General features: G+C 40.6%; 1 protein-coding gene across 5 annotated transcripts in view; it reads right to left on the bottom strand.

Moving 5' to 3' along the window:
* The window catches only part of CEP112 (centrosomal protein 112), a 288,186-nt gene extending 274,813 nt beyond the window's left edge, over nucleotides 1-13,373 (bottom strand). For 3 of the 5 annotated variants that reach the window (XM_065563658.1, XM_065563656.1, XM_065563660.1), the window contains exons 1-4: nucleotides 12,688-13,373; nucleotides 10,570-10,688; nucleotides 6,580-6,770; nucleotides 4,878-5,047 (exon numbers count right to left, since the gene is read on the bottom strand). In XM_065563658.1, coding sequence (XP_065419730.1) covers nucleotides 4,878-5,047; nucleotides 6,580-6,770; nucleotides 10,570-10,669 — 461 coding nt within the window. In that variant the 5' untranslated portion in view covers nucleotides 10,670-10,688; nucleotides 12,688-13,373. Of the gene's footprint in view, nucleotides 1-4,877; nucleotides 5,048-6,579; nucleotides 6,771-10,569; nucleotides 10,689-12,536; nucleotides 12,558-12,687 lie in introns of those variants that run through there. The other 2 variants (XM_065563659.1, XM_065563657.1) reach the window with 2 other exon arrangements.
* Nucleotides 13,374-13,826: the final 453 nt, after the last annotated feature.

Raw genomic sequence — 13,826 nt, 5'->3', positions numbered from 1 at the left:
GGTTTTGCTTTATTACATAGAATGGAAGAAGTTCGCCATCTGCTGGCCATTACAATAAATTGCAGAGACACCAAGAAACACACTGGAAAAGGTTCACACTTTTAATATTTATTTACTGAGCACTGACAGCATGTTCACCACTATAAAAACAAAGGAAGACATGGTCCCTGCCCCAAAGAGCTAACAAAGTAATAAAGACAAATTTTACATCAATTCTTCCCATGAAATATTGTTTCTTTTTACAGATAAAGCTCCATTTGGCCCTTCCTTACCCCTTGCATAGCTCAAATATTTTAAATATTTTCTCTTTTGTATTCAGTTTATGTGAAGTGGAAACTCTCTCTTTATGACTTTAACACGTAACTCAGAAGAACTGCCAAGCGTAAAAGTAACCCAGGTTTTCTCCTCCATTTTTATTCCTCTTCAAAAATTTAATGCACAAATTAAAGTTTTCCCCCCACACAAAATAGATGTGTTCTTTGAACGAGTACCCACTTCTAGAAGTGAGTATCTTGTGCTTTTGATTGCCTGCTAGCCACTAGCTGCAGACTAACGCTACACTGCCAAAGAACATCGTCCATGATCATGCTTTACAGGACAACATGTATTTAAAGCACTTGGAAGAGGGGAAGGTGATCAGGAACAGTCAACATGGATTCACAAAGGGCGCCTGACCAACCTGATTGGCTCTGTGGATATGGGGAAAGCGATGGACGTGATATACCTTGACTTTTGCAAAGCTTTTGATATGGTCTCCCACAGTATTCTTGCCAGCAAGTTAAAGAAGTATAGTCTGAATGAATAGCCTACCAGGTGGATAGAAAGCTGGCTAGATCGTCGGGCTCAACGGGTAGTGATCAACAGCTCGATGTCTAGTTGGCAGCCGGTATCAAGCGGATTGCCCCAGTGGTTGGTCATGGGGCTGGTTTTGTTCTACATCTTCATTAATGATCTGAATGATGGGATGGATTTCACCCTCAGCAAGTTCACAGATGACACTAAGCTGGAAGGAGAGGTAGATAGGCTGGAGGGTAGGGATGATTTAGTTGGGGTTGATCCTGCTTTAAGCAGAGGTTTGGACTAGATGTCTCTTCTAACCCTAATCTTCTATGAAAGTGCAATTCTACTCTGAAAAGTGGCTTTGAAAAAAATGTCATACTGGAGTTCCATATTTACTGTCACAATTTTAATATTGAATTTGCTCAATTTAGAAGTAGAATGAGGCTTATTTATTTACCATCATGGCAAACACAGCCTGAGATCTGAAAATTATGTTATGCTCTTATTGCATCATGTATCTTCACTTGCTATAAAGATTCCAAGGTCAAATGCTGCTCTTTAGTTACACCCATGCAACCCTGTTGTCCTCGGAGGATATCATAGAATCATAGAAGATTAGGGTTGGAAGAGACCTCAGGAGGTTCTAGTCCAATCCCCTGCTCAAAGCAGGACCAACACCAACATAATCATCCCAGCCAGGGCTTTGTCAAGCCGGGCCTTAAAAACCTCTAAGGATGGAGATTCCACCACCTCCTTAGGTAACCCATTCCAGTGCTTCACCACCCTCCTAGTGAAATAGTATTTCCTAATATCCAACCTAGACCTTCCACACCTCCCCACTTTTCAGTGTCATCTGTGCAACTCTGTTCCCTGTGGTTGCACAGGCTTAACTAGATGCATAATCTGTGCAGATAGCCTGGCACGTAGAATTTAGTTAACAATTCTTCTGCTGATGTGCAAGTCATAAAAAGCAACAGTTTCATACTGCCTGAACTGGGTTGATTCTGCAGGGATAACAGTAGTAAAAGGTTTCCCCCCTCTAAAGTAAGCAGATATAGTAAGTAAGTAAGCAAGCAAGCAGATATCTGAATACATACAGAGACCAGATCTAATGAGTAAGGGGGTGTCATTTTTACAATCACTTAACAGACTATATGGAACTTTAGAGGGATTCTCAGGTACCAGATCCAACATCTGTCTTCTTAGTAGTCACAATAGCTGCCAACTATGGTCTAGAAAAATATCTTAGTGTTATGTAGAACACAGAAGAGTAAAATGAGGTAACGACTCTCCACCACCACACATCCCCATGCAGTTGCATAGGACCTATCTGGACCTTGGGTCCAGATATGGGTAGAGAGAAGGGGTTGTGCTCCCTGATATGCCTCCCTGCAAGCAAGTCAGAGGAAAGAGAAAAGGAGGGCTGATAGTAGATGGAGGTATGGCTCCAGCCCACATCCCTCACACGTTGACTACCAGAGTTGGTTGGATGCAAGAGGGGAGGAGTATGCTGCATCTTGTACAGTGCTAATGCAACATATTTCAACCCCTATTCAACCCCACTCTCAGAATAAAAGGGGAGCTAAAGAGGAATCGTGTCTCGGAGAGGCATCTCTAAAGCACAAAGCCTTTCTAGTTCTATTTTTAGGGTGGCACAGCTACACACCACCCCATATTCAAGGGTGGCCAAGCCTAAAAGGTTAATCAAGCCATATGTATTTTATTTTCCTTTGCTATTTAGACATTTCTTTTTGGGAAGAAGTGTCAAGATGTATGACAAAACCTAGAAGAGTAACATGGTAGGGCCGGGACTCTCATGGCAACTACTGATATTCTACATCTATGCTTGGCATCTACACTCAAGATAAGAAGTCCATATCAGTGAGAACGAGTGAAGGGAACCGAAAGACCAACTAAGAGTATCAAATGTGATATATGTGTTATCTCAGGTTTAATGGATATTAAGACATTCCCGAATTTTAAGTCACTATTAGAAGGAAGTGAAGCCATCTGGTAAAATGTTTAGTCCCTTTAAGTGACTGACATAGGAGCCAAAAATCATGTTTACTTTTCTATAGACTTTCAATAAGACTTTTGAAAGTTTTACTCCTCACCTATCAAATTGAGCCTGGATTAAAAAAACGTAGCCTCCACAGGCAAAAACATTTGGGTAAGATGAGAGAAAAATAGTGGATTTAAAAACCAAAGGCTCAGTGGTGTGCAAATGAATGAGAGGTATAATATTGAAATCTTATAGCAAAAATGTCAAATTTGGTTGTGCCTAACATTGAGCACCTAAATCAACAGTTAATCATCTAAATATAAACAATGTGGGTGTTCAGTGCCTCTGAAAATTGGGTATCTAGTGTGAAATCATGGCCCTACTGAAATCAATGGCTAAACACCCACTGAAGTCAATGGAGTCAGGATTTCACTCCTAATTGTAAGTATCCAGACTTGAAAATTGTGGCCAATCTTTGATATCAGAGCATAGCCACCTTTGAACTACTGCACTGATAGAAAATGTCTGCTAGCAGAACACAGGAGGATGTTCTAAAGTCTAACACAGGATTTATACACGAAAGAGCTGCTTAACAGAGCCCCAAGAAAAAGACTTCAAAAAGACTGCATCTTTAATAATAAAAAATAAAAAAGGGCTAGCACACAAACAGCATAATCTAAAATGTCATTAGAAATGCCTCACATACAAAAAGGTCTAAGTAAAGGAAGTTTTTATAAAGTGATCAAAAACACACAGAGGCAAAAATCTTTTAAGATTAAAAGAGGTTTTTCAAAGGACAAGTAGAAGTGGTTGTAAAATTTATGAGGCAGCATTAAACTTCAGTTCCAATTTGCAATAAATTATTCACTATAAAAATACACGTGTGAAATAAAAGTTTCTTGTGCACTTTTCTGTTTGTTTAGCGGGTTTTATATTTATTAATTTGTGCTGGATCAACTGGAGGAGATAAAACTACACCAGTTGACATCTCAAATATTACCTCATCCTCATATGTATGGTTAGAGGAAGAGCTACAGATTTAGGGAAGACTGCAGAAGAATTTGCAGTTTGAAGAAGAATACAGCCCAGAATAGCATGCTTCCTTACATGCATGCATTAAATATAAGGGAAATTTAAGTAAATATATTTTTCTAACAAAGACTGTATCAATAAAACAAATCCAAAAGACATTTCTAATCAAAACATCACATTTGCTAAGGTAACCAATTTGCTAAAAGAGGAATGTAAGTTTTATATTTAGTTCATTAACGAAAGTCAAGTTAGGCACACAGAGATCTGATAGCTGATCAATACTCTCAGCAACTGCAAGTGTCGATCTGGAGATCTGACTGTAATTCAGCGAGCTGTTCCCAAAGCTCCTAAACTGATTATATTAAAAAGTTTCCTGCAGAAGTCAACTAGTCAACCTCCACCTATAGTTAAGGTTGACCAACACTTTCTATTATAAGACCCTGCTTTCAGTTGCTTATAAAAAACTTTAACCATTCAGGCTGAAATTTTCCTTGCTGGCTGTCAAAATTGGCAGAGAGGACACACTGGTGTGAAGGATGTACCTTTTGCCATCTCTGTGATCTCCATCAAACTGCCCAAATATAGCCAAATTTTCCCTGCAATTGCTCTTCTTGGCTGTAGAAACCACGGTGAAGCCAGGCACAGGAACTGAAAACAGGGAGACTCTCTCCTGTGTTTCTCAATGCTCAGGGTACAAGGAGGAAGAGGAAACAGAGTGATTTGAATACCTGGCGAAGGGAGGGGAAGGAGAGGGAGGATTGCAGAAGCCAGAGAGTGGGAGAGAGGAGAGGGCAGGAAAATTGAATTGTAGCAGTGGAGGAGGGAAAATAGTTTGTGATCATGTAATTAAAGACTATCATGGTGCTTGCTCACAAAGGGCCAAATTAACATTGTACAGGCAACCTTAATTCTGACATTTCCAAACTTTTGAGTGACTGACTTTGTAACCTTAACTTTTTTTAACATATTGTTATTATACACAAAAAACTAGCACTTTATAGTAAGATTATGTTCAATTCCACATTAATAAGCATTATTTATAGATCAGATTTTGAATTCTTACCTGTGTGCAAGTGGTGATGCTACCAAAGCTGAGTCCTCTCTAGAAGAGAATTTCCATGATTCCTCCAATTTCGATTCACTTGTTCCTAGTTCTCCCATGACCCAGTCAGGTAAAGCTTCTGGGCTACCACTCTGTGCTCTTGTTGAATTTGGTTCATCAAAATAGATTGACTATATTTTAAAAAAATTAAAGATCCAGTTAGTCAGAAAAGATTAACATTGTAAGATCTAGACCAAAAAAAAAAAAAAAAAAAAAAAAAAAAAACAGGAATATATGCACCCTTCTTTATCATCATCATCACTTGCTTGCTGGTTTGGTAGCAGCATAAAGAATGCAATTCCATTCCCAGTAAAGTCAAAGGGAGTTTGCCAATAAGTTCAATGAATGCATGCTTAAAATAGGGGGGCAAGAATATTGAGTCCTGGATATAAGGGAAAATAGTCGTAAGTTTACATAGCACTTATTATCACAGAACATCTTTGCACAGCCTGTATTATTGATACTGATAGCTAACAAAACTGTTCTATGAACAGTGTCATAAATTGCTAACTAGCTCTGAAGAGCGGGATCAGGCTTAGCTACAGACCATGTTAGGGACCAGTTAGGGACCAACCTTCCTGCACTAATCCAGCACCTTATGATCCAGACCCAGTTGCCTCTTCCAATAGTAAGATTCACAGCCCAATACTTCAACCCCAGCATCCCCATTACCTTGGGGCCCTGCTCATCATGAAGCCATCCTCAACACGCAGAGAGAACATTGTTTTGAAACATTTAAAACATTGTTCTAAAACATTAATTGTTTTAAGTTTTTGGCATTAAAGTTGGGGAGGGAAGAGGAAAGAACAAACAGGAAAAAAAATACTTTTGATGGCCTAAGAGATCAGAGATGGTTAGTTTAGTATAGAAAATAATCAATATTTTTTCAATCTAATAATCAATTTATTATTGTTTAATCCAAACATATATAAAATTCAAAGAACCCTTCAAAACCAAAAATTGGGTAGCAATACCACTGAGTAATGTCTTTCATCCAAAAAGCTAAATGCATTTTACAATACTAATAAATTAAAGAACTGATCTTCAGAAGTGCTGAAGTCAATGGGAGCAGTAGAATGTTCAAAATTTCTAAAAGTCAGGCCCTACCCTTCACAATGCCCATGTGAGCCATTATCCCCATATACACTTTTTTTAAAGCATACATGTAGAGTATTTAATTGATTTACCCATCTAAGTCTGTAACAAAGCCAGGAATACACCAGCCCTAAGCTTCAAGCACAAGACTCTCTTTCCTTTCACAATGCCAATTTGAAGTTTAAGTCTAGCTTTGAAAATATTGACTATGTCCCTTTAAATATATTTTAAGTTATCTGTAAATATCAGTTAGCAACTAATCAGATATCATCAAAAAGGCATGTTTCCACACTTTCTGAACTTCTATTTTATTTGAAGAAGAAAACAAAACAGGTCACACAAAAAATTCACAAAGACCTAGAAATCTGTTTGCCAACTCCAGTTACAAATTATTAATGGAACCATGGTACAAGTTGTAGGCCAACATTCACTCCTTGCAATTCCACTGAAATCACTGCAGAATTTGATTCCATCTGTAACCAAAAGTGAATACTTAAATATACAATTTTTAAAATACATTTATGAACTACTCAAGTTTGTTCTCCATAAAAATGAAATGAATACCCACCATATACGACGGCAAGGTTTTCAGTATTCCAGGTTCGGGTTTATGTGTAAAAGGGCCTTCTAGAATTCCTCGTTTCAGCATATGCAGCAACAATTTTGCATACAAGTTCCGATTCTTTCTACCCATAATTCCTGCACCTGCTCCTGAGGGCTCGCAGAGCTTTTTAATCCAGAGCGCACATCTCTGACGTTCTAGAAAAATACATTCCATTACAATAGACTTTCTTAGAAAACAGAACAAACTTAAGAACAGCAGAAGTTATGAAAGAACCACAGCATCACTTTGTAGACCTCTCTCTCTTCAACCAAGAATTTAAGTTTTGCACAAAGGAAGTTTTAAGGTAGAACATGAAATTTTACAAGGATGTGTATATTTTTCATGGAAAGGAACTTCAGGTCAAACAAAACACAAATGGAAAAATAATTTATCCACTACAATATCACAGAAAAAGAAAATTGAATTCCATACTAACTTTAAGAAGAGTGCCATAGAAATACTTCCATGCTATACAGCTCAAAACATATACTTTAAATTCAATTTGGAAACTTATAGAGAACCTGTGCGGTCAGATCATGGACAACTAGTGTTATGTACTCCCAGAGAACTATATCACTTAGTAGTTTATCTTGCTTTCTGAACCAGCTTCAATTTCTGAGTTGACCTAGAGTACAGTCCCATGCACACTGCAGTAATCTAAACTTTCTATGCTCAAAGTAGTAAGGTTCACATCCAAAAGAGAGTCTCAGTCTCCTAGTCAGGCATATACGAGTTAAAACCCTCCACAACACTGTGGTTTGTGATATTCTAACATCAGCTTGCTACCCAACAACAGCCTAAACGTGCAAACTCTAGCTACAAATAGCAGGCACATATCCTCAACAAATATAATCTTCACCATAATTTCTAGTTGCTTATCCCCAACATTACCAGCAGCATCTCAGTCTTATCCAGATGGATGACAACTAGCTGGTTGAAACGCAATGCCCCCAACTCATCCAAGTGAGACACTGAGCCAAGTGTTTGGCAGCACTAGCTGGTTTATGTACAATAGAGAAGTAAAGTTAAGTATCAGCAGTCTACTGAAAGTGCTGCAAGCCATACCCTCCCAATGTCCTCAAGTACATGCTGACCATGAAAGGAGAAAAGACTGAACTCTGTGAAATGCTATATAATAGCATGTTTTAGGTGTGAGGAACAATTTTCCAACACAACTCTCTCAAGGTGGCCAGCAAGGAAGAAATGGATTCACCCAAAAGCAGCCTTGCATTCTCCCAGTGCAAGCCATAGGAAAACCAAAACCAGCTCACAATTGAGGACAACTGAATCATCCAGCAAAAATATCAACATACACACACACACTCGGTCTTCATCCATCACTAAGAGGTTATCTTCTACCAGCGCAATTCCTGTCCTGTTCCCGGAACTGTACAAGGATGACAAGTGTCAAGGAAATCTGATGCTTCTGGATTATCACAGCTCTTCCCATAAACTACCAAATATGGAAGATTAAATACAGTACTAAATGATAACTAGACTGCAAGGCTCAAACATTGCTTTCTTGAGCCAAGACTACAGACTAACCTCCTTAAGAGAAGATGGCACCCTGCCCTCCCTCTACCAACAATGAGCTTAGTTCTTCCCTGATGACATTTGCCAGTCAGAAACAAGGAGCCAAAGCAAAAAGTTCTCCCAACATCTTTAGTATCTCAATAAATGGCCAAATGTAAGGTCACATCTGAGAACAAAGAATGTAAGCTATTCTTACAGGATAGGAGATGCTATCCAGGAAGCAGTGACTGAAAAAGACTTGGGTCATGGTGGATAATCAGTTAAAACATCAGTTCCCAGCACAACATTGTGGCCAAAAGGGGTAATGTAATCTTTCAATGTATAAGCAAGGGAATATTGAGTAGGAGTGGTGAGGTTATATTATCTCTGTATTTGGCACTATTGCACCTGCTACTGGAATACTGCATCCACAATTCAAGAAGGGTGTTGATAAATTGGAGAGGGTTCAGAGAAAAGCCTTATAGTGAGAGTCTCAACAAGCTCAACCTATTTAGCTTATCAAAAAGAAATGTAATGGGCTCTTCAATCTAGCAGACAAAGGTATGGCCAATGGCTGGAAGAAGAAGCTAGACACATTCAGACTAGAAATAAAGCATAACATTTTAACAGTGAAGATACTTAATCATTGGAGCAACTTCCCAAGTGCTGTGGTGGATTCTCCAACACTGGAAAGTTTTAAATCAAGGTTGGATATTTTTCTAAAAGATTCTAGTTCAAGCATGGCTATTGGACTTGAATCAAGAGTTAATACAGGGAAGTCATATGGCTTGTGATCATCCAGTCTGACCTGCATAACACAGTAGTCCCTTCTGGCTTTAAACTTCTATGAAACATCATTGACCTAAACTCAGCCACATAAAATTTATCTTTCATTCCTTCCAGATCCAGCCCCCATCCCAAAATCCACTCATTTTTCTGTAATCAGAAGTTTCTTTGCAGAGATACTCAAATCAGCCAAAACATGAAGCCAGCTTGTTTAACTAAGATGAATATCACCCAAAACTAAAAACAAACAAAACAAAAAAAGTGTAAGAATTCACAAAATTCTTTATGACTGTTAGGTAGCTTCAACCAAGACTTCTCCCACCACTGTCCTAGATTAAGCAATAGGGAAAACTGCTATCAACCAAAGCAGCCTGTGAGGGCAAAGCTGGAGAAGAAGGCTCCTAGCACCCTTTACTGATTGCTGAAGATAAGAGATTATTAATACATACTATCAAACCCTAGTAAGAACAATATTTTCCCTCAGGACTGTCCAGAAGAGTTCTGCTTCCATTAGCCTTTTCAGGACAAACCATAAAAACAGCCCTTCACCTAAAAGGAAAAGTGTGTGCCAACCTCAGAACATGAGATAACGGTGGATCCATGGTAACAATTTAATTTTCAAATGGACAAAGAGAGACCCATTCCAGAACTAATTTCTGCAGATTCATATTTATGCTTAGTTTACAGGGTTCTACTATTATATAAACAATTTTGAGTATTAATCAGGCTCAATTCCAGAGAAAAATATTCCCTCTAATGACTGCTTCAGAGGTAAAATAAAAATTGTTGTATTGAAAGTAATCTGATTACAGCATTATTATTTTGAAATGCTATGAAAACCTACTTCTGATCATGTCAGATCCTGCAAGGTACTGAGCATCCTCAACTTCTATAAAACTCAATGCGAGCTGAGGACTGTCAGTGCCTTCAGAATCATGCCATCAGTTGCAAAATACAGTTTGCATGAGCATTAATATTTTATCATCCAATTTAAAGGCCTGAGACAGTAGCCTTCCATGGAAGACAAGACCACCTGTGGGATTTAGAACTATTAGTGCAAACAAAGGTTTGGAGAATCAGGCCCTTAATATGAAGATTAGAAATGAACTGCATATTATTAAAATAAAGTAATCACTTATCAGCTAAGGAGTGATATTTTATGAGCTACTTGTACTATTAGTTTCAAAAGTTCCAGCGCTGGATTTATTTCTTTTATGAACATAATTGTATCTTGACAGATTGGTCTCTAAAAAAATGCTTGCAATTTTATAAATGGCATAATCTCCAAGACAAAGCCTATTTTAGTTTTAATTTCCACTGAATTCATTAATTGGAAAATACAGGAATTAATATATTTATGCAAAAGTACATTTACGTCATCAAAATAAGAAGGATGAGCTTGAATAAACAGTATTAACAAAAAGGTGCTTAAAAGATAACCTAAAAATCAACTTTAAAAGTTGTGCACATATGATGATGCACTCTGCAACATTAGGTTTGTGGTACTTAATTTGTTATTTAGCAGAATGCATTATAAATGCATACAGATGTTATTATTTTACACTCGAGATTCATAATATACCAAGATTCTGTAGTAAAACTAGATTATTTCTGATTGTTATGTTTATTTACATGCAAATTCGTAGCACAGTTTACCTGATTTATGTGGTAATTTTAACACAAACGGCTTCATATCTACAACATAGTGATCAAATTCCGCATCCAACTTCTCCCATGTTTCCTCTTCACTACTCATTGTGCACTTAACAGCCAACCTGCAAAATTTAAATTGAAATAGAGAAATTATATAAAACCTCATTGTTCTATAGATTAATATTAATCTACTTAATGTCTAAATGCAAATACTCACTTTTTGAGCTATCTAACAAAACAAACAACAATATGGCTATTTCATTAGCATTAAATTCATTCACACACACACACACACACACACACACTAGCAGATCTTTGCAAAGAGCTAACACTCAGGATAAGTTTCTCAAACAATATGCTTGTTTGATTTTGGAATGCTTATTGGAGGGAGAACAATAACCCACACATAAAAAAAAGCATTTGGCAAGATACAGGTCATAAATAAACCCATCTTATTACTCCCTAAAAGCTATTAAACAAGCTAATATTCATCCAAAAATATCTTTTCCTGCTTGGAAGTCAGTGTCAAGATACCACTTACAAATGAAAACAATGTGGAAAGCAGGAAGAACAATATTACAAATAATATTTTGATAAAAAGTTATTTGGGAATAGAAGATACAGCTAAAATACAACACTCAGTTGTACATTTTTAAAAACAGTGATTTACTACGGGGTTTGGAGAGAGCCATACAAATGTCTTTCCTCCAAATTATCTATCCCATGATTTATAAATTCATTAGTTTCCCATTCAGGAGATTGCATTTTACACTTTCTCTATATATTTTAGACTGCAGTTAGCATGATCATTGCTAAATGTAGGTGTTTGTAGAATTGAGGCCTATGTACGTACTTAACATTAGACACACCAAGTCCCACTAGCCTTTGGGTCCATTGACAGTGAATAAACTTAAGTACATGCACAGATATCTTTGGAGGATCAGGGTTTTATAATCCAATGCACTATTTACCTGTTTACATCTTCAGCTGAGAGGGAAAGTCTCCTCCCTCACATACCATCTATCTCCCGGCTCTAACATTCAATAACACTTCATATCAAGAGGAAAATGTATTTTTCCTCCCTCTTCTTTTCCTTCAACTATTTTTATGCAACATACACTATCATGTAACATTCTAATCTGGTGCTCCATTTGTGCTGAACTAAAATTTGTAAATGCATATACTGGTGTTGGTATTTTTATTAAACCGAACTGAAATTGGAAATGCAGTGAGCCAAGGGTTCCTGTTATCATTAATTTCTACCTAAATTTTAAAATAATAAAAATTTTCTACATTACACTGCAAGATTATGCTAATTACAATGCTTTACAAGTAGTCCATGGTTTGCTGTTCCCACTAGAAATTACACAAATAAATCACTATATATAAACAATTCCAATTTGTAATGAAAGAGGTGCCAGAGCTCAAGCCATTTTTTTACATTCCGACCGGATGCGGCAAGCCCAGAGGTACCAGGGCTATGAACTGTCCCATCCCGGGCCAGCCCTGCAAACCACCCATCAGTGATATGTGAGACCCTTTGCGTTACTCATCATTCAATAATTTTCCATCCAAGAGTAGGTTGCCCCCACTTCCTCATCTATATGTTCTGTGATTTAAGTATCTTTATACTACATATATTAAAATCCTGCGCTATTTGCCTCATACTAAACAGGTTCCCAACCCTTGTTAGCAGTTGGACTGATATATCACTATACGTATCTTACTCAGCCAGTCAACTTTCCCAGCCACCGGAACAGGTTTCCTTTGCTATCTCTTCCATACATCTCCAGTTTGCACGACCACTTAAGCATCTTCTAGCAACCTGTTCCCACCTTCCTGCCCGCTGCTAAGAATTTTGCAAACAAGCCGCCATACCCAACCAGGGAAGGTGGCAGCAAGGAAAGGAGCGATGCTATTTCTCCCCCTCTCCTCTCGGATTTATTTTTTCTACAGTTTGCATCAGGTACCGTGTGATGACCGGTGATTTCCCCCACGATTTTGAGAGCTTTAACCACCTTCGCACCCCGCTGCTGGGATTTCGCACGGGGGGGAAGGCAATTTCCCTCCATCACGCCCCTCAATCCATGAGCTGGGCCATGACCACGCAGCGCCATTTACCTCCCGGTCCACGACGTGGAGGCTTGGGCACAGCTGCCCCGCACTCTGGGGGTCTCACCAGGGGCTCCCACAGCTTGCACAGCACCCAACGGGGGAGCTCGGGGAGCTGCTGCAGCAGGAGGGGAAGGGGAGCACCAGGCCTGGTCTGGGGGGTCCCTATGCTGGTCTGGGGGGGTCTCACCAGGGGCTCCCACAGCTTGCACAGCACCCAACGGGGGGAGCTGCTGCAGCAGGAGGGGAAGGGGAGCACAAGGCCTGGTCTGGGGGGTCCCTATGCTGGTCTGGGGGGGGTCTCACCAGGGGCTCCCACAGCTTGCACAGCACCCAACGGGGGGAGCTGCTGCAGCAGGAGGGGAAGGGGAGCACAAGGCCTGGTCTGGGGGGTCCCTATGCTGGTCTGGGGGGGGTCTCAGGCTGGAGGGGCCCCTGCTCAGCACCCCCCGCTCAGTGGGGACGGAGCGTCCCTCTCCCTGGCACTGCCAGGCCTGGCCCCCCCTGCCCCGGAGAAGCCGAGAGCGCTGCCAGCCTAGGAACCGGGCTCAGCAGCCAACGGTTCAAACCAACCCCACCCCGCCGCTCCCGGCTGCCCTGAGTGACGGGGCCCCGGACCCGGCTTCCGTTTCCGTAGGCCGGGCTAGGCCGCGGGGGTTGCCATAGCTGCGACGCTGCCGCAGCGAGCAAGGCCCGGGCCGGGAGGATTTGCAGGAGGAAGTGGCCCGGGGGGAGGGGAGAGACGGGACGGTGTTGGGGGGCAGGTGGTTGCCGGGGCCGTGGTGGGGGAGCTCGGGGGCGCTGTGAAGGAGGGAGGCTGTCATGGGGGACGCGTGGTTTGCGGGGCTGGCCCGGGGTGGGACAGTTCATAGCCCTGGGAGCGCTGGGCTTGCTGCATCCGGTCGGAATGTAAAAAAATTGTGTGAGCTCTGGCAGCTCTTTCCTTACAAATGCAGCATTGGGTGGGGCGCTGTGATGGTGGCGGAGGGACGGGGTGAGGGGCTGTTGGGGTGCACGAGGGATGGGGAGGGGCTGAGGGGCTGTGTTGGGGACTGTTGGGATGGGGGAGGGGCTGTCGGGGACTGTTGGGGTGCAAGAGGGATGGGGAGGAAGCTGTGGGGGGGATGGATGAGGGGAGGGGCTGTCGG

Source organism: Chrysemys picta, chromosome 12 (assembly GCF_011386835.1).
Source record: "Chrysemys picta bellii isolate R12L10 chromosome 12, ASM1138683v2, whole genome shotgun sequence".
NCBI classification, from domain to species: Eukaryota; Metazoa; Chordata; order Testudines; family Emydidae; genus Chrysemys; species Chrysemys picta.
This window is presented reverse-complemented; position numbering and strand designations above follow the sequence as displayed.